Below are 25,109 nucleotides of genomic sequence, written 5' to 3' on the forward strand. Positions count from 1 at the left end.
TATTGATGCCTATGCATGAACCAATACAGATCGGATTTCTTATTACTTCATTTTTTTCTTAAGCAAACAATGCCAAGATTCTTGAAGTACCTAAAACACAGCTCACGAGGACTTTGCCATTAATCACCCCTTCCCTTGCAGTTTGTGCTTCCATAACATAACAAAGGCTGATCCAACTGAGCCCTATAATTTCCATTTCTAAAACTCACTTCGTAAGGCAGAAAGGATTTCAATTTTCCAGCAGCCACAGCAATTCAAAGGTGCAGACAAAAAAAAAAGTGTTTGGATAGACACCAAGTTTCAACATGTGAGATTTTGAAAGAAATCTAAATCTGAGAAAACTAAATCTGAGAAAATTAGTTAGAATAGAGACACACAAGACAGCCTGTTTCTGTGAAAACTGTGTCACTTTAATATTGAGACAAGAGACCGCCATCAAATGGTTTTAGCAGGCTCTGCTTTCCTTGTGTTTGGATCAATTCATGAGCTGAGTATGAGAGAAGACTTCCTTCAGGGTTGAAAGGGTAATTTAGTTTCTATGGTCCATTAATTCCCTGGCTTCTTTCCCCAGACTGCTCATTAGCGCAAAGTGCAGTGATGAGTTTCAGAACATGGAAATTGAAACAGTATCTACAAAATTCCTTCATACAACGATTACATATCGTTGATTATGATACGATTACACGTGTAGATTAAAACACATCCATCAGAATTAAGAAAGCTTTGAAACTTTCTGACCTAGAATTCATTCCGGTGGCCTGCACCAAAAACCACATTTACCTTTAAAAATGATTCAAAGTCAATTAATTGCATTATTCATGGCTTCTCACAGTTATTCGTCAGCATCTAAGCCAACAGCCTCCAAACAAACCAGTTTTACTTCTGCTACACTGGTAACAAATGGAGGTGACGCATTACTCTTAATCACAAAGTTAAACAGATAATTATGACCAAACCACAAGTCTTCAATATTATCTGATCCTATCAAATGCTGCACACACAGAGGAACACACATGCAAGTTTAGGAATAAAGAATTCCTCTGGTCAACAGCATAGATGTGTTAGGAGCGGGAAGAAAAAGATTTAAGATTACACTTCATGTATTCCCATCCTGTACCTCAGGGCACGGCGCTTCATTTCTCAAACCAGGAATACAAAGCTGAGGAATGAATAATTCTCTCGTTGGGGTCCACGCCCAATTTCAGAACTCTAAGCAGATTTTCAGCAGAAAAAAAAAAAAACCTACGTAAAGACATACAGTCACATTCAAAGAAATGCTTTACAGGATTTGGCTTCATTGCAAATACTTGACAAGCAAATGCAAACGTTGCCTGTGATGATTGCAGCAGGCACGTGCTTGTAACCAACTCCTCTTGACGGAGGCAAGGAAAAATTCCTTAATGACAAGTATATCTCACCAGTGCCCAGCACTGGGACCTTGTAGGACTGAAGCAGCTCTAGCCATTGCATACGGCAGGGCCTCGCAGGGCTGCCTTGTGCTCAGCTGTACTGAAGTGCAGAAGAGAATGCACTACAAAGTAGGAGCAGAAGAAAGTCCATGTCACTTTTCCCTGCCTACATTATATTTCAGTGTAACACATACGGGCAAAGTATCACATGCATGGTCCCAGCAAGCCTTACACTGCTGCTGGGATGCAGCCAGCACAGCTCCTAGCAGCAGGGCAATGAAGCACTGCAGGTTTTCTGTAAGGCTTCAGTGTTTCTTCTTTTATCATCTCAGAGGCAGATGCTCAAGAGGTTGGCTGCATCCAATGGATGAGCCCAGCACAGGGGCATCGCAGCAGATGAAGAAGTAACACTGTGGTGTATCTGCTTTCGAAAAAGCAGGCAAAATACGAACTTCACATGGGAACAACTTATTCCACTGGAAAGAAATCAGACCACCTGCATTCCTTTCTGAGTTGCAACAACAAACGCCCTCCCAATATTAAAACGATGTGGGCAGAACAGCTCAGCTAACATTTTTCAGCCATTAGCAAATGTTTTCATAACGCTACTGTTGAAAGACAAAATTGTATCAAGAAAGGTTTTTAAATGCATCTAAAAACGCTGCTACCTACTACCAAGACAGGACAGACCGAGCTGCAAACAAAAAACACCCAAGTATTGAATTCAATTATAAATTACCCAGCCACAAAAATTCCAATCTAAAATTAGGCTCCTAAAAATATGACATTTTTGAAGTGTTTCTTGAAAGACAAATTGTACCGTGTGCATTTTGCCAACAAAATGATCACATGAAATGGGATTTTAAGTAGAGAAAGAGTGATAGAACAGTGATGAGGAGATTGAGATGTTTTTAATACATACACAAAGATACAGCCACACATTTTTGCTATGTACAAAATCTAAGGGTTCACAGGGGAGACCGAGCAGGGCAGACACACAGTGTGCTTCAAAACCTCATTTAAGTTGGAGAAGTTTCAAGATTAGCTGGACTGCTCTGCACATGGAAGTCTAAAGCTGAACCAGGCAGCTGATACGCCAGTCAAAGCATTTTTGGTGCATCACATAATTTTATACTCCAAAGCGAGCTAATAACTACTTTAGGAAATAGTCCAAAAAAGTTACTCGATTTAAAATGGAGAATTCAGTCCCACATTCAGATCAGAAAGTAGCCCTGGCAGCCTGCTTGGCTGGGAAAAGAATCTCTTTGAAGCTGTTCATGAGTTTGGAATGTAGAAATACAGACTGTATCCTAATTCAGCCAGACAAGGAAGTAAGGACGTTACAATCATGTGGTTACAATGGCCTCAATGGAATGCCATGCTCTGAAGTTCTGTGCAGCTCCAGTGTGTTTTAATAAGAACCTGAAGGAATCAAACTGCCGATGGAGGAGTCAGAGCGGTGTTGAACCAGCATGCATCACACCGTGTTTTACATGCTGCTGCAACTGAAGTACTCCAAGTGCTTTTCTCACCTCACTGTTTACCCTAGCTCAGAATTACTGTTACAGGGCACACTAGTTCAGCAGGCTCACACTGCCTCCCCAGCACTGCTAGATGCAGGCGTAACATCATTCTTCAAACACAACTTTATTTTATGGGTAATCCCAGTTCACATGAAAAGAAATAATTTTCAACTGTTCAGCACAGCTCGATCCTTAAGCGATGCTGTTTGGCTTAGGAATTCTAAACTGACTGCTCGGATTTAGGTTTTTATGTGAAGAACACCAGAACGTACCTACAGATACATGCAAGGATGTGAGGAGAACACACGTATTGCAGTGATCCTACAAGCAGTGTCCAGGCATCATTTTTGAACCATTTCTACAGTTTATTTTAAACTAATAAACAAACAAAGCCAAAGACCAAGGGCTTACTAAGAACGATGATCACACACAGATGTGTCATCTGTACTCAGGCAGAAGTTCAATTTGATCAAGGATTACAGCCATCCTCTGGTGCATCTAGTAGCTGAACACACCGTGATCCCAGGAAATCCCTTCTACTTCATTGGCAGCACAGATAAAAGCTGCTCACTGAGGGTCAGCTTTGCACAGTCAGCAAAAAGAAAAGTAAAAACAGCTTTCCACTTCCACTTCTCCAGGGAAGGCTGAATATTAGGCTATTAGGCAGTCAGATACATTATTTTATAGCTAGCAAAGCCCCTGGGTAATGAAGAATGAGTGCAACTGCCACAGGCAGCTTTACAGGAAATTGTGTGAAACAATGACAGATGCTCCAGAATTGTTTCAAAACAAAGGCAGCCTAAAGATCAGCTGAGCGTGGTTTCCCTTCCTCCCAGACTATATTCTCCACTATATAGACAGAACACAAAGACAAACTTTAGTTCAAAATTATACGCACATATGCATGCAAACTTAAAAGCCTGTGCCAATAAGTTACTAACAAATGTCTGTTTACATTGCCATTCTCAAGAACTGAAGAACCTTCTCCCTTTAACACAAATTGTTTGTGTCAAAGAAAGCAAGATAAGAGAAGTAAATGACAAAAGTCATGTTTTACTATAAAGTTTTCCACAAAATGTCTAAGTCCTTCTTTCAATGGTAATGAGAGGACTAAGCCTCCCCAAACCTGGGTTGCATCAATAGCCTTCTCTCACTGCTAAACATGGAACTTAGAGCACCAAATCACTTTGGAAATCTGTTTTAAAAGCTTCTCAAAGTTGCTTTAAGACAGAACACCAAGCAGCATCCTAAAGAATCCATTTATGCCTCATACCAATTGGAAGGAGCATGGAGTAGGTGTCTAAACACGTCTGCAAACCCTACAGGCAGCTACCTGCCCATTAAATCATGGAAATACCATAACTGCCCCCAAATCAAGTTTCTCAAGGTTTTTAAATACAAGGAAAAATGACCCTGTGGATTTAGAGGCAGAAGAGCTGATCTGCTCACTCTTAGCAGCTCAACACTCAGCTCATTAGCTTGCAGGGCCATAAAGCTGCTTAACAAACAGGGCTCACTCTCTTCCAGTAGTTTCACACACCTAACATTTTCTTTCTTAATATATATTTGTACTTTTTCCTATAAAATGCTTTAATCTATTTGCTTTAATATGCTACCCATACAGTATATAACAACTAATTTGACTGGCATTTATAGAGGCTTGTATAATTAGCAATATTTAAAACTTTAACGGTAAAGTCACAAATAAAATTAACTTCATACTTGAGGAAACCAAGTGCTGGAATTTCAGCAAGGTATGCATCTACAAAGTGCAAAGACAGGTGGAATCTGCTGGAGCACTGCAAAGCAGCCAGGCACCCGCATCCAGCTGGGCTCCTGTAGATGCTCACCGGGGCTTTTAGCAAACTCTGCTACTTTAAAAACAATTTGGTCAAACTTCAGAATCCATTAGGAAAGGAAGGCCTGGTTCTCTAAAAGAAGCCTGAATTTTTTGAATGTGTAACAATCAGTTCAAAACACTCTTAATGTGAGACAATGTGAAGAAAGACTGCTGACATGGGTGGACAGTGACAGGACAAAGGGGGAATGGTTTTAAACTGAGACAGGGGAGCTTTAGGTTGGATATTAGGAGGAAGTTGTTCACACAGAGGGTGGTGAGGCACTGTTAACAGGTTGCCCAAGGAGGCTGTGGATGCCCCATCCCTGCAGGCATTCAAGGCCAGGCTGGATGTGGCTCTGGGCAGCCTGGGCTGCTGGCTGGTGACCTGCACACAGCAGGGGGTTGGAACTGGATGAGTGCTGTGGTTCTTCTCAACCCAGGCCATTCTATGATTCCACGATCAAGTACTGCTTCCCAAAGAAGTTATAAAAGGAGGAAGAAGTGAAACCAAGTACTCTTCAGTTCAAGCACCTCAGCTATGCATCAGGGGAAGCACACACCCAGCTTCATTAACACAGCCTGCAACAAAACCAGGAGAGGGAAGCAAAGCACACAGGACAGCAGCAGCCACATCATGCTGTCAGGAAGCCCCAGGGCAGCACTGCAACTTCTATACTGCTGTTGCTCACACTGTACCAGAAATAGATTCTAAAGTAAGTTTGAGGTTTGATAAAGTTAGCCCATCCGTTCTCCAGGAATGCTGGAGTTTCCTTCTGTAATGCTGCTCAAACGAAGCTGCACTGTATGAAGCTACTCTTAAAAACATACATAAGTCAAAAGCACTTCCACAAAAATGCACCACTTCACAAAGACAGTCGGTCTCAACAGTGCTTTAGTTTTCAACTAAAAGATTTAATTAAATGGAATCCCTGAACTAACACTCTTCCTCCCATATCTGCTACAACAACATACTGTGAAAGGACTGACTAGCTTATTTTAAACTCTAAATAACTCATCTCACACAAAACAGCAACTTGAAATTTGAAACATTTTTGAGTATTCTTGTATTTGACACAACCGAAATGCAACTTCAAACACACCACGAATGCTACATAAAGGGAAAATGGAACACAGCTGAAATGAGCAGCGTGACACGGCTGTGAACGTTCACACGGGTTTGTTTTTAGGAAGATTAAGCACAACAGAAAATTGCCACACTTGCATATTAAGAAAACACTCTGCAACTGAAGATAAATGTAGTCCCATTAACTGTATCACTGACATCTCTTGTAAAGAGAAGTGCTGAATGGGGGTGGGGATAATTAAACCCATTGCTAGTACAATTTCTTCATCAACTGTTTTACAATATTTAACTCCTTAAATTAGAACGAAATTTTTTTTATCCCAACTTCCATCAGCAAGATGTTTATTTCTCTGTTTTTTATGATCACTCCTTTACTTCCTTCATTTACACACACAGCACAGCTACATCAGCAGCACTCCTGAGGTCACTTCTGTTGCTGGCACTGCTTCAGGTACTGAGACGTGGTCCCTGCCTTCATTTTGCATATAGAAAGAAACATCACAATTGTCAGGGCAAAACAGGAAGAATGAGAAAAAGCAGTAAGAAATTCTGCTACTGCAATGACACTGAAAAATGTGCAAAAGTAGATTAAGGCAAAGAACTACAGAACATGTTCAGAGTGAATGGAACTTCATTAGAAAGATAGAAAAGGGGCAGGAGTCCAAAACAAATTTATAGATAGATATTCTTCTGTATAATCTATATTTAGATTATATATATAAAATATTCTTTCTTAGGAACTTTGGCTTTGACCAAGGTATTACTGGCCAGGAAAGAACCCAGTAGATCTATGGAAAACATTTCCACAGAGAAATATCTGTTTAGAAAAAAAATCCACCCCCCAAAAAAACAAACAAAAACACCAACACAACACTGAGAATTTGAGTATGTATAAAGAGCAAACAGAAGAAACTATTTCAGCAGCCCACGAAACCAGAAAGCACTCTTGTAACAACAGGCATCGTTCTGAATCTTCTCAACCTAAAGAAATGCCAGCAGGAACAAGAAATGCACCAGAAGTTAATTACAAAGAAAAGTACAGAATGGCATCCACACAAAAAGCAGCTAAATACAGAAGGAGTCCTCCCTGCAAAGGTGATAACTAAAGAGGGAGAGAGAAGAGGCATGGAAAACCAAAGGGACAGATCAGAAAGGAACCAGCTGGTTACACTGCCCACTTGCTGCTTTGAGTACGAGACAAAACTACACTGGTGAACAAAAAAAAGTTAAAAAAAAAACAAAAACAAAAACAACAAAAACAATAAACCAACAGATTTTTTTCCATTGATTGCACAGATTAACTACAGTATTAATTAGCAACAAATATTTGTCAATGCTAAATTTCTGTGTTCAAACTCAATTAAACTCACATAAGAAAAATCCACCAGCAGTTACTAAACAGAAAAATATGTCAAGTTGTACTGCCAAGATCAGCAGGAAGCTGACCAAGCGTACAGAAAAATCACTGCATCCCTGGCATGACCTTCTGGTCTTCCCTAAGCTGCTTCACTTCTGACAACTGCTGGAGATGATTTTTACATTAAGGATTGCTCAAGAAGAGGAGCTGGGCATATTTCTCTAGAAGAAACTAACGGCATATAATGGCAGGGAGCTCCCTGCAATATCCAGAGTGACTGCATTACACTGCTTGTTAACTCGCTCTGTTGGATGTCACATCTGTCTCATGGCTGTGCCCAACGTAGACAAGACCTGAAACATTTCAGGCAGCATCTCCGCTCCCTCCTAAATTAAATCTTTTTCTAGGAATTGGATGGGACAGTAAATCATTCAACTACATCTCCCTGTGATAGAGAAGCGTTCTTCAAAAAATCAGATCAAAAATGTAGCTTAGGCAGAGCTGCGCGCTTCTGCGTAATATGAAGAGTAATAAGAAGGTAATTCCATGCATTACAAATCCAATTCCATAAATTAGATTGTCAGATTCATTTTAAGATCTTTCTTCAGATCTTCTCTATCACCTTCAGTGGGGATTTTCTCTCTAGTCAACAGATGGAAGTTGTATCATTAAACGCATTGATATCATCATCCAAAAATGCTTGCTGCTCCTCTGGTCATGAACAGTTGGTAACAAGAAGAGATTAAAAAGAGGAATTAAAAAAAAAAAGAAAATTTCTTATCTGGTGGGAAATTCCATCTAGCTTGCAGTACCATCTTGTTCTTCCAAGATTCTTCTCCTAGGAGCTCTGCCAATGAGTGCCGCTGGGGCCACTGGCATTAATCTTTCCACTTGCCCTTCCATGTCACAAATCCTGGGAGCCCACACCTCCTGCCAGGAACTCCCACGTCCCATGGAACACTCCACCAACAGAGGAAGATGAAAGTTGAAAAATCAATTGCCATGGTGACACTGAGACTGAATAAGCAGAGGCTATGCAAGTGTTCTCCATGCAAGTTTCAACGTACGCCTAAACATCCTGGTATTGTTGGCTCCTCTGTCCAGTAACACAGTGCAGAACTCGAAGGCGCCAATCGTTATAGAACGCACCTCAAATTGCTTTTCAGTCCAAACCTGAGTCTGTTCTCCAAAATCCACCGAGAGCTTAAGCCAGAAGTCAAGAAGAGATGGGGGAAAAAAGGAGGAGGTCTACTTGTGCAGGAAGAAAATATCTTCAGAAAACAGACACAGAGGAGGATCACACAGATGTTATTAAATCCAACAGCACATGAGGTTTTGTTCTTATAAATTACCACACACCCAAAGGAATTGCTGCATGAGTGTTTGAGATCACAGTATCTTCCACCTGCAGTTCCCTGCACAGATGAACTCTGACCAAAACATCAGCTGAAGCAAACCCACACAACTCTAGTTTCTAGAGCAACCCTCTGGAGAAGGACCTGGGGGTCTTGATAGACAAAAAGCTTAACATGAGCCAGCAGTGTGCTCTTGCAGCTTGAAGACAAATGATGTCCTGGGTTCCATCAAAAGGGAGGCCAGCAGGGACAGAGAGGTGATTGCCTCCCTCTGCTCTGCTCTTGTGAGGCCCCACCTGCAGCACTGTGTCCAGGTCTGGAGCCCCCAGTACAAGAAGGATAAAGAGCTGTTGGAGAGGGTCCAGAGGAGCCACAAAGATGATCAGGGGGCTGCAGCACCTCCTTACAAAGACTGGCTGAGGGAGCTGGGCTTGTTCAGCTTGGAGAAAAGAAGTCTGTGGGGTGACCTCATTGCAGCCTGCAGGACCTAAAGGGAGCCTACAAACAGGAGGGGAGTCAACTCCTCGAAAGAGGAGATAACAGCAGGACAAGGAGAAATGGTTTGAAGTTGAGGGAGGGCAGATTGAGGTTGGATGTCAGGAGGACGTTCTTTGCTACGGGAGTGGTGAGGTGCTGGAACAGCTGCCCAGAGAGGCTGTGGATGCCCCGTCCATCCCTGGAGGTGTTCAAGGCCAGGTTGGATGGGGCCCTGGGCAGCCTGGTCTGGTATTAAATGGGGAGCTTGGTGGCCCTGCATGTGGCAGGGGGACTGGAGATTCATGATCGTTGAGGTCCCTCCCAACCCTGGCCATTCTGTGATTCTAGTTTCAATATTTAGAGTGACTCCTTCCTGTCCAATACAAATACTTTGGAACAGACATCAGCACTTCCAAAAGCAGTACATTAAATCCTGAAAAACAGTACCCAGATCCAAGCATTGTAATGACACAGCTGCAGAGGTATAATCGAGACAAAGGAGTTTTTGGACCACACACTTTACCACAAATGTTAGCCACGGTTGGATCCCTGCTGCAAGGACAAAACATGAGGTCAGTAGATGGCAGTATGAAGCACATTATGGGTAAAGAGGATCAGTTTGCTGAGCTCTTTGCCACTTGGCAAAAAACATTTTTCCTTCATGGTAACTCATTCTCAGCTTTATTATCAAGAGTAAAATCCAGAGAGTCTAATTGCAGTCTGACTTACTATAGCTATTTTTGTTTACTCATTTTTAGGAAAGAAAACGACACAAACATAGCATCTTCTGTGACTGACAGTGAAAAGGAGGACCGTCTATGCTGCAAGTCAGAAGCAAGAATGCCATGCAGGTGGAGTTACCCAACCCAAAGAGAGAGAGCTCGGCAGCTCCTCTTTCCTTCTTCAAAGCTATCCACTGTTTGCTCACTTGTTCAGGGTTTCTCAATTCCGTAAACAAATGCTCTCAGAACATCCAAAGCTGCTTCATCAAAGTAAGAGCACTTGGAAGCTGCCCAGGATTTGTGCTTGAGAAACCACCAGCTCCACGCATTGCCTTCCTCTAGCCTTAGGCTGAGAACTGGTTTTACTTCTCTGGAGTTCAGACAGACGGACAACCTCCAAGCAGGATGACAGGAAGCTTCTCCACAGGAAAGAACAGATCGAAAACCTCAAAAGGCAAAACTCCTCAACAACGTACCCCAAATCTATTTGAGGTAGGTGTACAACGTAGGCAGCTCATTGTATTGCCTGCAGAAACCACACCGTCCCCACCCATCTGCACCACTCTACTGAAGGAAAAGCTCTTTCACTTTGTGACTGATCAAACACGAAAGTAAAAATCTACTCCCCAGTCAATACCTGCTACAATGCACTTGGGTAAAACATCCAAAAATAATGACCAGTTGGTTCTTAATACACTGACCTGCTAACCAAGTTCATCCCACCAAGCACAACTGCTCCAGCTGCAGCTCTTCCCTTTCTGGACGGGTGTAAAAGATACATATTACTGAGCTCAGAACAGAGTTCAGCTACAGCAACAGGACAAAGAACAACCCTCAGAAGCAAACATAGGGGGAGAGGTGAGAAGAGTGGACTCAAAACACCCAGCAAGCATTATTTCTGTACTTACAGCAATGGACTGGTGACATACTCCAATTCTGCTTTACTCAGTTGCCAGGGAAGTGGAAGCTAACAAAGCTCATTAGTGATGATATATTTTAAGAAGCATCCACTCTAATTACTGTACATCAGCAGATTGGTCCTGTGCAATGTTCGCTCTAGTCATGAAAGGGATGGCCTACAGCTCACCAGCTCATTATTAGAAGTAAGGACAGCTTTACTTAGATTACTAGTTTTACAGAGAAGAATAATAGAGCCTTATTTATATTATGATATAGCCAGTGTTCGTTCAAGTTCCCCATCTCCCAAACTAACAGTAAATTAAAACTAAAAGAGAAGCTACTTTAGAAGAGTGCCACTACCTTGAATCTGGAAATTCAATAAGCCAAAACATTAAAGGGATTCCAAAGAGCGTAATTCAGTTTTCGTTTCTTTATAAATGGCTCCAGCCAATTATTTTCCAAAAAGACAAGCATTTCCATAACTTTTTTGATGCAACATCAGTCACATAATAGACCGCTTACATCGCATCGCCACGTGATTTCCTAGCCAAGCAACGTGACTGCACTGTGTCAGCCTGGTAGCTTTCCTCTGCACTGTTTTCCTTGCGCTGAGCACAGATGACAGCATTTGGAATGCTGGCTGCACAGAGCACACAGCACGGCCTGGCGCCCTGCCTGCCACTGAGCGTGTGCAAGGGAACTCCTCAGAGCTGTAAACAGGCAAACCTGAGAGGTTTGGGGAAAGGATTTAGGGAAAGAAGAGGAGAAGAGAGACTGAAATTGTCATTTTGGCCAGCTGCAACATGCAAGACTGCAAAAGTGTCATTAATAGCTGGAGGTTTGCTAGCAGATAGATTAACTAAGAATGGGATGGCAATAAGGGGGAAAACAAACAAACAATCAAACCCACAGTAGTTCAGTTTCATTTCAGTCTGTGTCTTCAGACATTAAAGGTTAGCAAAAAAAAAAAAACTAAGCAAGTCTCAAAGAGCACTTTCAGAAATGAACAACCTAGATAACTTCCTTCTGAAATAAAGCTGTATTTCAAAATCTGTTGTTCAACATTAACTTAATTTTACAAAGGTATGAAAACATCACGAGAACAAATGAAAAGTAACACTGCTGACTGAAATAATTCAATGGAATATCTTCATTTGAATTTTTCTTCCTTGTTTTTGGGGAAAGATTGAAGATTTTTGGCTTTAGTCATCAGCTCCATTTGGGAAGACGAAGAAGTGTATTTCATTCTGTATTGGACTCAACACAAATCCATACAGTGCCACTGTTTTCCCAGAACTCTAAAGGCCACCTGCTGCCTGCAAGGATTTTAGATCAGTCTAAGCACAAAATGCAGCTTGATATTCAGACCTTCAAGAAAGCTGACGCCTCTTGTGCAAGTTCTTGGAATGCAGGAAGCAGAGCTGTAGCAGTAACTACAATGAGAGTTACAGCAAAATAAGTATTCAAAACTAAGGCCCTCTAAATATCTACAAAAGCCCTTAAGTCAATTCATTACTGATACAGTAAGTGACAACACTTGTGTTTGGCAGACAGTACAACTGGGAGCCCTGACAAATCTAATTAACAGCACATCAGGGGCACTTGGTTTATCCTTTATATACAGTGCCAATAGCGAACGCATAATGAGAAAAGGAGCTTAAACATTAGTGGGACTTCACTAATTGGTCACCAAGTCCTGATTAAGCCAGGCTTCATATATAATTATTGAAGTTCCAAACAATTCACGAAGATACAAAGTCACTTCTAAACTAGATAAACATAAATAACTACAAAGAAGCAGCAAACAGAAGTACACAACCATGCTTTTCTTTAACAACTTGCTGTTCGTATATCCCAGACACAAACATTTCTGATCTTCAAATAATTATTTGAAAAGCGAACAAGTGTGAAAAATAGTACAGTGTCTCAATTATATTAAATTATGCACATAGTTGATGCACATGTAGGCATGCCAATAGCCTTACATGTGTAAGCATTTGAATATGAAATAAACGTTGCCTGCAAATAAGAAGCTCAAGACAAAGCTGTACAGAATCCCAGAACAAAAGATGAGAAGAGCAGTTTTATACACGTCTGTTCATCTGTATTCATTACGTCAGTAAAATGATCCTTATCTCAAAATCCTAGATGTAACGGATACTCATTACAGACTTCTGGGGGTTCCAGTTTACGTCACCATATACCCAAAGACAGCAAAAACAGTGACCTCGAGTGTGCAAGTGGCTGCTGATGGAAATACCTCCCCAGGCACTCACCAACCATTTCCTGGCTTCCTCAAAATCCTTACAACAGCAGTTGAAAACATATGAAAATGCACGCTCCATCATGCTTAGTGACAGCACCTTGAATTTTTCAACTTCCTCAAAGTATAGCCCAGGAGAGGGGCTACCCTAACAGACAAGAGCTTGTTGTTCTTATCCTCTGCTGTTGTGAGAAAGAACTCTGCTAACGTCTCACTTCGACGTGGCAAACACTGCCCAGCAGTGCACTGTGTTGGAAAGGCACTGGAGCTTACAAAAATCCTCTCTGGAGGTTCCACCACTTCTGCTGCTTGCACCCCTCCCCCCTCCCCTCCCCTCCCACCAAATGCCCACCTTTTACAGTTTCTGCATGAATTCAGGGACAGAGGACTCACTGTGGTACGCGAGCACAATAAACTTTGTTTGGCAAGCAAGCAGCAGTCTCATTTTGAGATAATGCTGCATCCATACAAAGAGGCCGGTGCAATAGCATAACCCCGGCTATCAAGACGGGTAAGTTTGCAAAGGTGGAACAAATGGCACGCCTAACAACAGCCTACCCACTCTATCTCAGCTGTCTGGCTCAGCTCCAAGCCTTCAGCAAACAATTGTGTAAGACATTCTGCAGCATCAATTGAATTAGCTAAAGTGGATACACAGAGCATACTAGAAGCACTGCTCCTGTGACATCTTCCAGTGACCCCACGTAGGAAGCCCCTCTGATATTCCTGGGACTTTATCTTCACTGGCAAGGGTCAACAAATCTGAAGAATTGGTGCCTGGGGTTACTTTGCCACTGTCTTTTTAATGCTCTTACCCCAGGAAAGGGAGTTGAAAAGGTTGGGTCAATCCGGGAAGGAAGCAGCCCTCAGCAATACTTGCTACAAGTGCATCCATCTGGCCTCTGGTTTCATTTACTGCAGGACATTCATAAAACCTACCAGCGGTGGCTACGTGCCACAGCATACGGCAGCACGGAGAGCACAAGCCAGGCAGATATTTCATGTGCTCTATGAAAATTTTACAGCATGGCGACAGTCCATTCCAGCTTTTCCAAAACACTGCTTTATTATTTTCATTACTGAATGAAAAAATACTAAGCCACTGAATAGAGAATACCCCTACTTAATTTAGAGCTCATCTAGGAATTTACTGTGCTAATAAAGCACCTCAGGGCTTGCAGTCCCCACTTTTTCCTGCACAGTGTGTGCTGGCATCCTCAAGAGTTATACATACAGGATTCCTGAAATTTGGCACCAACACCCCAAGGTTACCAGTAGCATATAGCAGGTCGTACAAATTTAAACAGGTTTGAATACAATTTTTCCAAATTATCTTAATAACATTCTTAAGTACTCCTAAATTATTAATGTTTTACTGTCTCTGTAAAAGCATTTATTGTATTTACAAATTATATCACATTAATGCACTTTAGTGCAGTTATATTAAATTGCTCTAAGACATCAGAAGTTCAAGCACACTGATATCAGCAATATCAGGTCTTGCAAAAAGACAAAGCATTAAAAACACTGAAGTTTGCACTCCGTGTTTTGCACCAACTCCTTCAGCTAAACATGAACACAGACTGCATTCCCACGGCTGCATTCCCCAACTCTGGAAGGTAAAATCAGCTTTAGTACACAAGGCTGCCGGTTTGAATGAAACAAACACACAGCAGAGCTTGCTGCTGAAACCGTAAGACTGAGAAAGAACCTCAGATTAACATTACTTTTCAGAATTTAAACCTGAGAGGTATAAAAACCTCTGGCTGGGAACTAAGCTTTTTCTTCAACTACGATAGAAAAGCCTGCTTTTTTGAGTATGGGAATAATTTTTGAAAAATATGCAGTATTTCTCACTACTCAATATTTCTATAGCTTTTATTTAAGAAGCTGGGAACAAATCATACCTGATTTAGAATTAAATCAGATTGTTCTCCTTGCAAGCCTTTCCTCAGTCATGAAGATACTGGTTGGCTACAGCATGCCATACATTGTAAATTACTGCAGCACCACCGCTTTCAAGAATATGATCACATCACTGAAATCTTTTTTACACTGCTAAAATACAAGTACAGAAATAAGATTTCTGATACAAGATCAGAAATAAGAATCAAAACAATTTAAATGGCTTGGTTCGTGCTCTCACAGCACTGCATGTGTACAATCCATTACCATTCCTCAGCTGAGGAATTCAAATCCCACTAAAAAACTGTAACTAGACCAGTTAAACTTGTTCTGCCGTGCTCCTACTGAACGATGCCATTATTTAATGAATCACCTTGATAACATTTGCCAGAAGACATTATCTGTTCAGTGCCACACACCACAGCCCGGCGCTGCTCGTTTCCAGGCCCTCCTGGCCCTGCACTGCAGCTTCCCCCAGAGCCCACTAAAGCCTTCAGATGAAGAACTGACTGACACGAGTTCCTAGCACAGCAAGAAGAGAATGCAGCTTGCAGCCTTACCTGGAAATGATGCTCAGTGCCACCAGAGGCATCGCTGATCAGACAGATACTCCTTGGCTAAGTCCTACAGCTATTCCCAGAAAACCGGTGATTTTCAAGAACTCAAAGCAGTGCTTGAAGTGCCTGCAGCACTCAGCCCTCCAAGGCACTCCTCTGTGCCCCACTCCGATGCTTGTAAAAAGCAGAGGTGAGGATGTATTGACTGAACTCTGCTAAACTACGGAAGTTCCAAGAGCTCAGACCGTATGGGAAAGAGCTGATATGAAAGCTTAGGATAGTTTATTTACTGGGATACTGTAAGCTTGTAATTTAGAGAGACTTCTACCAGCACCACAGGAGGATCAACTGCTACATGGAACAGTAACAAAAATTTGACTGGAAACTGAAATTGAAGAACTGTATTGTCTCACAGCAGCCCAGCTGCACTTTGCTCTTCCACCTGCACTGCTTCAAGTGCATGAAAGGCAACGTTGCTACTGAAACATCACTGACCTTTCCTATTACTAGGAGAGAGCTGAAAAAGTACTTCTTGTAATGAGGTAAGTACTTCCAAGTACTTTACTGACTGAACTTTCCTTGCTTTTTATTCCTCTTAAAGAGAAGAAAACTCAAACTTGGAAAAGAGGAGTGGACCCACCAGCTATGTAAGTCATTTAAAAAATAGTTTAACTTACATTAAGTTGCTCATGCAATTCTACATAAACTGATTTCTTTCTCAATTTTCTACTACACACCAACAAAACAGACGTTGAAATCATTCTAGTTAAAACCTCAAAAGAAGATGGTGAGTTTTTTTCCCCCTTCGATAGCATGCTCAAGATTTGTAGCAGTGCATCCACAATCCAAAATCCCCACACACAACTTGGGAAGTGACTGCGAACACAGCGGAAAGCATATCAGTTCCTTCTATCATTTGTGATGATAAATAAGCAAGGTTAGCATTCTTCAGCAGTCGCTTGGAAACATATTTCAGACACACACTGCTGTAGAACAGACTATAAAGCATGCAGCGTTGTTCAGCAAGCGACATGTACTATTAGCTAGTGCTAACAAAAAGGATACTTGGGAAAGAAAACCTACAACACCGCACTAAATCTCCTGTCAAAAGCATCTGGTTCCCCCTGCAAGCAAAACAATCGCATGTGGATCTGTAACTCCCTCTGCTGTTCCCTCATGTCTGAGCAGAGCAGAAGAATTCATCTGGCACATTGTTCCTCACGCTGCCCAAGAAGGTCACCCATTGTTCCCAGGCCTCCTTTTCACATCTCAGGACTAAGTGGGTCACGGCCACTGCCACGCTCCACTTCATCTTTGACTTCATTCTAAACTCACACATCTCCCCACCCTTCTCCCTTAATGCCATTCACAAAAATCACAGGCCCTGAATGGATTTGCTCTGTGAACGCCAGCTGCACGAGCTCTGCTCCTTCCCTGGGTGCTCAAAGCCAGCCATCACCCAGTGAGTGCTCTGCTGAGATGAACTTGGTGGTCCAGGATTTCCAAAATTGGGGACAACTAACTTCACCTGAGGCATAAAACCAGACTGCAGAACCGCCTGCATTTCTCTGTCTGAATGACATCTGAGCAGCTTCCCATGCATTCAGAAAGGGTTAAAATGTGTATGTACATACACCTTGTTCCAGCCAAGGACAACACTCTACATTTTCAATGTGATTACATGGTCCCAAACTCCACCCTAATCAGTGTACAGATCCCAATGTATTTCTGGTATTTCACACACTTACATGGGTTTAGTCACTATATTTTACAACTTTTTGTAGCCATGAAGGCATTACCATCAGCAGTGCTAGAACACCTACCCCCCTGCAGCTGGCCTGCTCATCTTACAACTGCTCCTTACTGTGCTATCTGCAAGCTGCTGCTTAGAGCAGGAGTTTCACAATGAATTTATGTGGAACAAACGTTAATACTTTTATGTAAAGATAGTTTACTGTGCTTACTGAGACACAGAAAGAGAAGTACAAGAGATTAAATTAAAAGTCAGGACAAATTCGTCCTCAAAGCCTCCTGCTATTACTGCCACTGTCTGAACCAGATCCTACTGCCATCTTCTGCAGCCTGCACCCCACCTCCCAGTAACATCAGACAGTTCCAATGACATGGTTGCAACAGAGAAATGACCAACCTCAAACAACCCCAAAGCCATCTCCAACTGGGCCATAAATGCTCTTAAAAAAACAAACAACACAGCTCTGCATATCCATAGGATTGATAACGACATTTAGTTTCACTAATTAAAACCCAACAACAACTGTGTTCTTGAAATCAAGCATCCACTCATTAAGCCTAAAACTCCCCATAAAAATGCCGTTTTATATACAGTAGATATTTAAATATCACTTCAGTGTTCTCCATTAATTTCCGTAGTTCTGCCTTCTCTAGAAGATGTCCCGTGCATACTGTACGTACATCCCAAACCAACACGAAGATCCCCTCAGATCACCTCACTGTACGAGCAATTTGGTGTCACATATAAATAAGGCACAGAACCGACCAGCTTCCCAGAATTCTACAGCAACGTTCCCCTCTGTCAGTGCTGCTGCTGTTTGACAGATGTTGTCTACTGCATCAGATGCTTCAGTTCTCAGACTGTTGCACACCAGGAATAAAAACGAGAATCACAGATGCATTTCATTTGTGCTCTAAAGCTGCAGTGAGGTTGATAAAACAAATAGCTTTTGCTGAAAGGAGCTCTCTCACTTTTCCAGTAATACCAAACCAAGTACCTAGCACCAATCCAGTACCAAACCATTACCTTCTTCCAGAAAATTAGATACTCCTGTGATCAGAAAACAAGCATAGAAAACATGAGGGGGCAGTGGGTTATGTCCAGCCAGAGCACAGGAAGACATGGGCAAAACTGGAGATTTCAATGGCTTCTTGCCATTAGCTGAGAGTAAAGTCACAGAAGTTACACTTAAAGCACAACTCTGCTTAGCTACAAAGAGTCCAAGCAGTACAAAAGAGACATCCCAACACTAAGTTGAAGCTTTCTTTTTTTACAAAGATGATAAATTCACGTCTAATTACTACACTGTATCTTAAGAACAGCTTCTGTTTCCATGTCCATGGTTAACACAATCTGTCACAGAATGCAGGCAATGCTTTGTAATATTCCACTGTAGCAACAGTACGACATCTAAGAGACAGGCAGAGGGTATATGAGCTCCAGACCAATTTTCACCTTACCTACAGCTGTCCTCAGACACGCTGCTGTGATTTGCTACACTGAAAGAAGAAGTTGCCACCCCACTTCATCTCCGCTTGCTCATTACCTTCAAACCTCCCAGCATAACTGCATGTTTAGTCACTTCCTAACCCAGTTCTGTCAAAATGATTCCCGTTAGAAAATCTGTGTTTCAGCTTAACTCAGATTATTCTTGACACTATAAATGCAAGTACCAGAAGATCTGAGAACACTGTAACCTTTAACGCTGGGAGAGGAAATAGCAGAGAGCAAGTGCAGACAGCTACCCCTTCCCATGCTTGTCCTGCTGCAAGAGAAGAACATCCATCAGCCAAAGTCAGCCTGCCCCATCAGTGAAAGCTATATATCAAGGGTGGCAACTTTCAATAAGCTTATACTTAATTTTCTGCTTAAAATTTCAGGTTGAGGGAAGGTGTCCAGAAATTCAAATCATTCGTAGCAAATACCTGGAATGCTGTTGGATAATGAGTGTAACAGGTGGACACTCGAAAAAAATAGCCAGAAAAAGTGAAATCAAGAGTCAAACACCATGCTCACCTTCTCATCTTAAATTATCATCACCAATGCTTCTGAAATTACTTAATTACTTTCCACGTATTACTGATATGAACAGTGTCTATGTTTATACTTGCTATATGATAAATAAAATGGAAAACAATCCACAAAAGGCAGTATCAACTTATTGGCATGTGAAACAAAACACTGACAAGAACAGTACTTGTTATAAACATCACCTCACCTTTTGTTAACAGGCTTCTCATCCTTGTCATAGGGTCTGATGAACCATTTTCCAATTCTCACGAAGTTTTTATCCATCAAGCACCTAGAAAACAATTACATCAACAATTACTAGTTACATCCTAGGATGTAATTAAAAGCAGTCTTTGAAAACAGCAAATAGAAGGAGATTAAACAGCTGGTCTTCCCTCGTCTGAAACCAACTCAGCAGCTCTGGGTTCAGAGCTCCATGTAAATCCCACACTATCACAGCAGTCACTGTCCAGTTCCACACACAGGCACTACTGCAGATATTCACATTCTGCCCTCCTCTTTGACTGAATCTCTCCTCTTCCACACCAACTTTGTTTGCTGAATGATCCATTGCCTTGCTTTTCTAACCCCCCCCCTTCTTGAACAAAGATTATTTGCAGAATGTGTTCTGTGTTTCTCTGACACTTCATGACAAAGAACACACGTTCCTTATTTGCCACATGAAAACAACAGTGTAAACTAACAATAGAATATGAACGACAGGAAATTATATTAACCCAAAATTAACAATGAAAATTAACAATGAACCATTTTCTATTCACACGATCCACAGCATTATTTCAGGTGTTGTAACGATGATAGAGCTTTTTCTCTCAGAAAAACATGCATTTTTCTCTCCAGCAAAACATACTCCAGAAATGGTGGGCTCTGTGGCTTTGAAAAAAGTAGGGAGAATCCAAAGTGATCAATAATCAGTTTGGGCTGACAAGCTGAAGATGTGCTGGATGACTTCCTACATCCACCCGTACCAATAAATCCCACTTGCATTATGTCAACACAACTTAAACACACTTTGTACATTAAATGTGCAGTTGAGCAAACTGCCTGAGGGATCACAGATTTGTTAGGAAGGCTTATCTTCTAATAACATAAATATTACGTTCTGAAAACAATAACAAACTGATTTTTGCTAGTGGTTCATATTACAATACGATTACAAATGAAAGGCAATATGCAAGCTTTCTCTATGTTTCACATCTAAATAGTATTTCATTCGTTGGGTGGAAAAAGGATACTCCTCCATCCTTCCAAGTTTTCCAACCATTTATTTCTTTTGCAGAATTGCAGACAAACCAAAAACAATCACACCTCATGTGCTGAGAAACCACATTCTTTAAAACTTAGAAAATCTTTGTGTTGTATATTTTAAAAGCACACCTAAACCAGATAGGAAATGGACGACAACGTAGATACCAGCGTGTTCATAGATCTTCTGTATAAACTTGGCAGGGTTTTCCAAAATTAAAACTAGGCTGAAGAATATTCTAACCACACCATTTCTCTATTCAAGTTAAAATAATCCAGTTCATTGAGTATTTCAATATCTTAAACTGAATTTGGAAGCTAAGCCACCACGGATCTGAAGACACTGCTCTTGTGCTGGTAGAAAAGAAGGAATTCTTCAGTAAGTGGTTCCCTAGGAAAGAGCTGCTGTCTGAAAGCCCTTCACTATCACCACGCTTCATAAAAACAAAGGAAGTAGAGTTTATATCAGATGCCTAAAGAAAAGAATCTGTACTAGCAAGAAGTACAATTTTAAACTCCCCCCACGTGCACATTTCATGCCACATCATCATGTCTCAGGACAGCAGGCTTAACTGCCTCAAACAAATGTTAACTTCCCAGAAAGAAGTCTTGGTGAGCAGAGCTGGCCTTAGGAATGAGCTATCCCTCACACATGCTGAGCTGAATCTCAGCTCACTCAAGACATAATCCTATATGAAATGCAAAGCATGACTGCAGAGGCACAGGTCTCAAAGATTTGGCCGAGTGAACAATTAATGACAGCACTGAATTAGGTCTTGCTCTATAAGCATCCAGCAGAAATTGGAGTCCTTAGCACTAAGCCATAACAATGAACTTGAGCGAAAAAAACGCTGGTCATAAACCCCAGATGAGTAGACACTTTAAAGCAGTTATTTAATCACATGGAAACATAAAATACTCTGAACTCTTCTGCTTGCTCCTCTCGTTAAGATTGAGTGCTGTTTTCTTCTTAAGCAGCACAGCTATTAAAACACCGCGCTGCCATTTGACCTCCTGTACTCCTGATTTTACTTTTCTAAGATAAAGTGATCCGATGAGGGCATACAAATGATTATAAAATAGTATTATTTTAATCAGTATTATTTCCTCAGATCTTCTCAGTGTTTTCTGAGCAGGAAGGCAATGAGCTGCTGGGGACAGCAGGCAGCACCATTGTGCTGCCCAGGGCCATGGAGCTTCAGGCCCATGGTGACAGCAGCCTGCAGTGCTGATAGTGATAGATAATTGGTCACCTGCCCTCTCGGTCACGTTGACAACATGTGCATTATAAACCTTAGTGCTAAAGGCCTCCAAGCCAGAGCAGGCTGCACCAGGAGCAGGCCACCATGCTGTGCCCCAGCCCCCTGGAGCGTCCTTCCGCAGAGATATTCAAGACCCACCTGGACACCTACTGGTGTGACCTATTGTAGGGGATCTGCTTTAGCAGGAGAGGTGGATTCGATGATCTCTTGAGGTCTCTTCCAACCCCCATGCTTCTGGGAGCACCTGTGGCCCAGGGAGAGGAGCAAGGCAGCCTCAGCCATAGGGTAAGAGGCCAAGTCTGGGCCTCCGAGGCATCCAGAGATGCTCCCAGTAGCACCCAAAGGTGTATGCTGACCAACAAAATGCCACCAACTACTGCTGACAGAAAGAGTGCCCCGGGATGTTCGCTCAGCCAAGGCACAAACGATATTACTAGCTCTGCCACCCCATCCCAGTACAGTTTGCTGCTGTTGACGATGCTGTCTTCGTAAATTCTACTTCACGAGCTACAAGTGTTCCAAGAAATAAGAATATCCATTAGGAGCCTACTTTAAAGACCGCTGGATGGGTACCAGAGATCAATAAGCATGTGTAAAATGCATTTTTCACTTACACTCTGCAAAGTGACAACAGAACTAGTGACCATTCCAAGCTGAGAATGTTTCTATTCATTCATTTTTATTCACTTTGAGCAGTCTGCTATTTGTATTAAAATCCCCCCAAAGAGCAATGAAGCAGGAAATAAGAAGTGCAACATTTGGCCCCCGTACCTGTGTGTGCATGTAGGAGTTAACGTGCTCTGGGCACAAACAGGTACTGATTGTCAAGGGGACACGGTTACTATGCTCATGGAAATTCAGCCTCAGGAACATAATGCAAATCTGATTACTAGTAAGCAGATCAAAGCAAACAGGATGCTAAATGAGACAAGATGAAAGTGTTTTCAATTAGCTTACTTTCCAAGAAAAATATGTCTTGTTACATCTTGCAAATAAACTGTAACACAGTGGAACAAGAAAGATGCATTCTATTTTATTATTCAAAAAAATGTGGGAAAAGTTTAATGACACAATCCTGAGAAGACCTAAAAATACATAAAAGTACACGAAATATAACACAGGAAGGTGGTGAAGACCTGAAGAACTGCAACAACAGAAGGAATGAAATGCACCAGTCTGGCTGCAGTGTCAAACACTGAAGGACTAACAAAGAAGCTTGTCTTCAGCATGCTTAAGAGCTGCTAGCTGGCTTAAGAAGAAAAAGCTTCAAGTGTATTAACTAATCATACAGTGACTCTGCAGCCAAATTATACACATATTATGAAGACAAAAGGAACCAATGCTAGATTACATTAAGGCAGCCAGAGACAGAATTGTGAAGCTTCCCTCTGAATATCGTGTACAAATTGAGCCAAGTTGTAACATGCATGTCATTACGGTGATTGGAAGAATGGAGTTAAGGTCTTTCAGTAACAGCTGTTAAGAGACGTACTATTTAATCTCAAAGGGGCTAGGGGTCAGATACAATTATACTCTGCAAACACTCTACTCCCTAAACTTTTTAACCTTCTTGAAACAGCTCCCCAGCACGAACACAAGCAGAAAAACACACCACATTACTTGCTGTATGAGTATTTAGTCTGCACAGTCCTTCATGATGCATTACCAGATTAAATGACTTCAGAAATCCATTTCTCTCTCACATTCTTGTAGTGAAGTTCTACCTCTAAAAAATCTATTTTAAGATCGATAATATAAATGGCACATAAATATCCTGAATCTCGTTCAATGTAAAAATGAAACATTTGAGTGCAACAAAGTGTTTCTTACCTTTCCAGAAGGTTATGAATCGCTTTGAAGAGCAGGGTCCTACACTCATAGGAAAGACCATTCTCCCACAGTCCTTCTTCCACCACTACAAAAAAACAAACATCAACATGCTCAGAACAGAGGACATACATTTGCACTAAACGTAACTCCAGCAGTTTTAATTCCCCATGGCAGCATGTTTTGTGAAGTTATTTCAACTATTGAGCACAACACCAAGGGAGATATAAATGTTACTAGCTAAAGACAACAACTTTGAATTTAAATGGTGAAAGGGGAAAAACAAAGTCAACAGAACTGCATAAAGCAAGCATTTGTCAGTAGGAAAGGATTCAATATTAAAAGCAGGGGGTGAAGAATTCATGATCATACTTTGCCACAACTGCTGACAGATCCTTTACAATTCCTGTGCCGATAGAGACAGCAAAGTGAATCAGTAAAGGCTTAAAATCAATGCTTTTAAGTTGCGTAAATAGAAGAACTCTACTGAATTTTCAGAGTCATGCTCAGGTGAAGTTCCTCCACTCCAGTGACTGATAATATTGCAGTGAAAACACACAGCAGTTTTTTCTTTCAAAATAAAATCTGAAAGCTTCATCTCACGACTGCAGAGATTTATGGGAGTAGAAAACACTACTGATATCTCACAGCCGAGCGCAGCACAAACTGCTCACTGGAATGAGAACATGAAGGATACACAAACCTCAGCAATACCTGCTGTTCTTGTGGCACTACTGCTGAATTCTAGAACTACCAAGAGCAAAGGGCAATCTGCACCAGAATCTGCACCTCCTGACTGCAAAAGGATTTCATCTCTGCCAGAGTAAACGCGAACCATGAAATAACCTTGTCAAGGAAGATGGATTTGTTAATTGTTTGAGTTCTGTCATCTCAGCTGAATGGGAATACTCTGTAGATCTTTCAAAACGCAAACAAAATTCAGCAACGTGTTAAGGACTGCATCCTTAACAGTCCTCCTCGGCCAACTGAAAGGATGGAACTTTCCAACAGCACGTCTGCCTCGCAGAGATTATCATCTATGTAGAGCTTACTCTAAACTCGTATTTAAATGAAGTATCTAAGGAGTTTTTTCCCTATAAAAGCTATTATTATTGCCAACAGTTTCCAAAATGCAGCTTCAAAGCCCCAAAACACATCAGTGTTCAGTATTCTGCTTCTCACTAACCCTGAGGCACGCAGCTCAAACAAGAATAGGCAGGTGACTGCAAACATGGGATGCTATGAGTGTGTGCTGGTAAGGGCATCTCTCTCCTTGTACAGAGTGTATGACCAAGGCCTTAGCACCATATCGCCCTACTGAATTCTGCAGTTGCTGTCTCAGAAGAAAGCAGAGCCAGACTTGGGCTTCTGGGCAAAAGCACAGCCAAACCTCCTTCCCTCAGAGCCTCTTTACCTCCTACACAGGCTTACTAACATCAGACATGTAGCGTGCCAGAGATGTCTACAAGACAGATCTTCACATTTCACTTTTGAAACAGTATTCTTAAGGATCTTCAGAATGTCCACACATTCTGAGAACCACTGATTACAGCTCCTGAAACCCAATAAACTGAGTTTCTATATGGAACAGCTACTGGT

The 25,109-nt window shown here is 41.6% G+C and overlaps 1 protein-coding gene across 1 annotated transcript in view; it reads right to left on the reverse strand.

Moving 5' to 3' along the window:
• The window catches only part of MED13L (mediator complex subunit 13L), a 179,213-nt gene that overhangs the window by 71,774 nt on the left and 82,330 nt on the right, over positions 1-25,109 (reverse strand). The window contains exons 3-4 of the mRNA XM_042829053.1: positions 23,514-23,598; positions 19,364-19,447 (exon numbers count right to left, since the gene is read on the reverse strand). Coding sequence (XP_042684987.1) covers positions 19,364-19,447; positions 23,514-23,598 — 169 coding nt within the window. The remainder of the gene's footprint in view (positions 1-19,363; positions 19,448-23,513; positions 23,599-25,109) is intronic.

The sequence above is a fragment of the Centrocercus urophasianus genome, unplaced genomic scaffold (genome assembly GCF_019232065.1).
Source record: "Centrocercus urophasianus isolate 14NV4802_14NV808 unplaced genomic scaffold, USGS_Curo_1.0 seq_30, whole genome shotgun sequence".
NCBI lineage: Eukaryota > Metazoa > Chordata > Aves > Galliformes > Phasianidae > Centrocercus > Centrocercus urophasianus.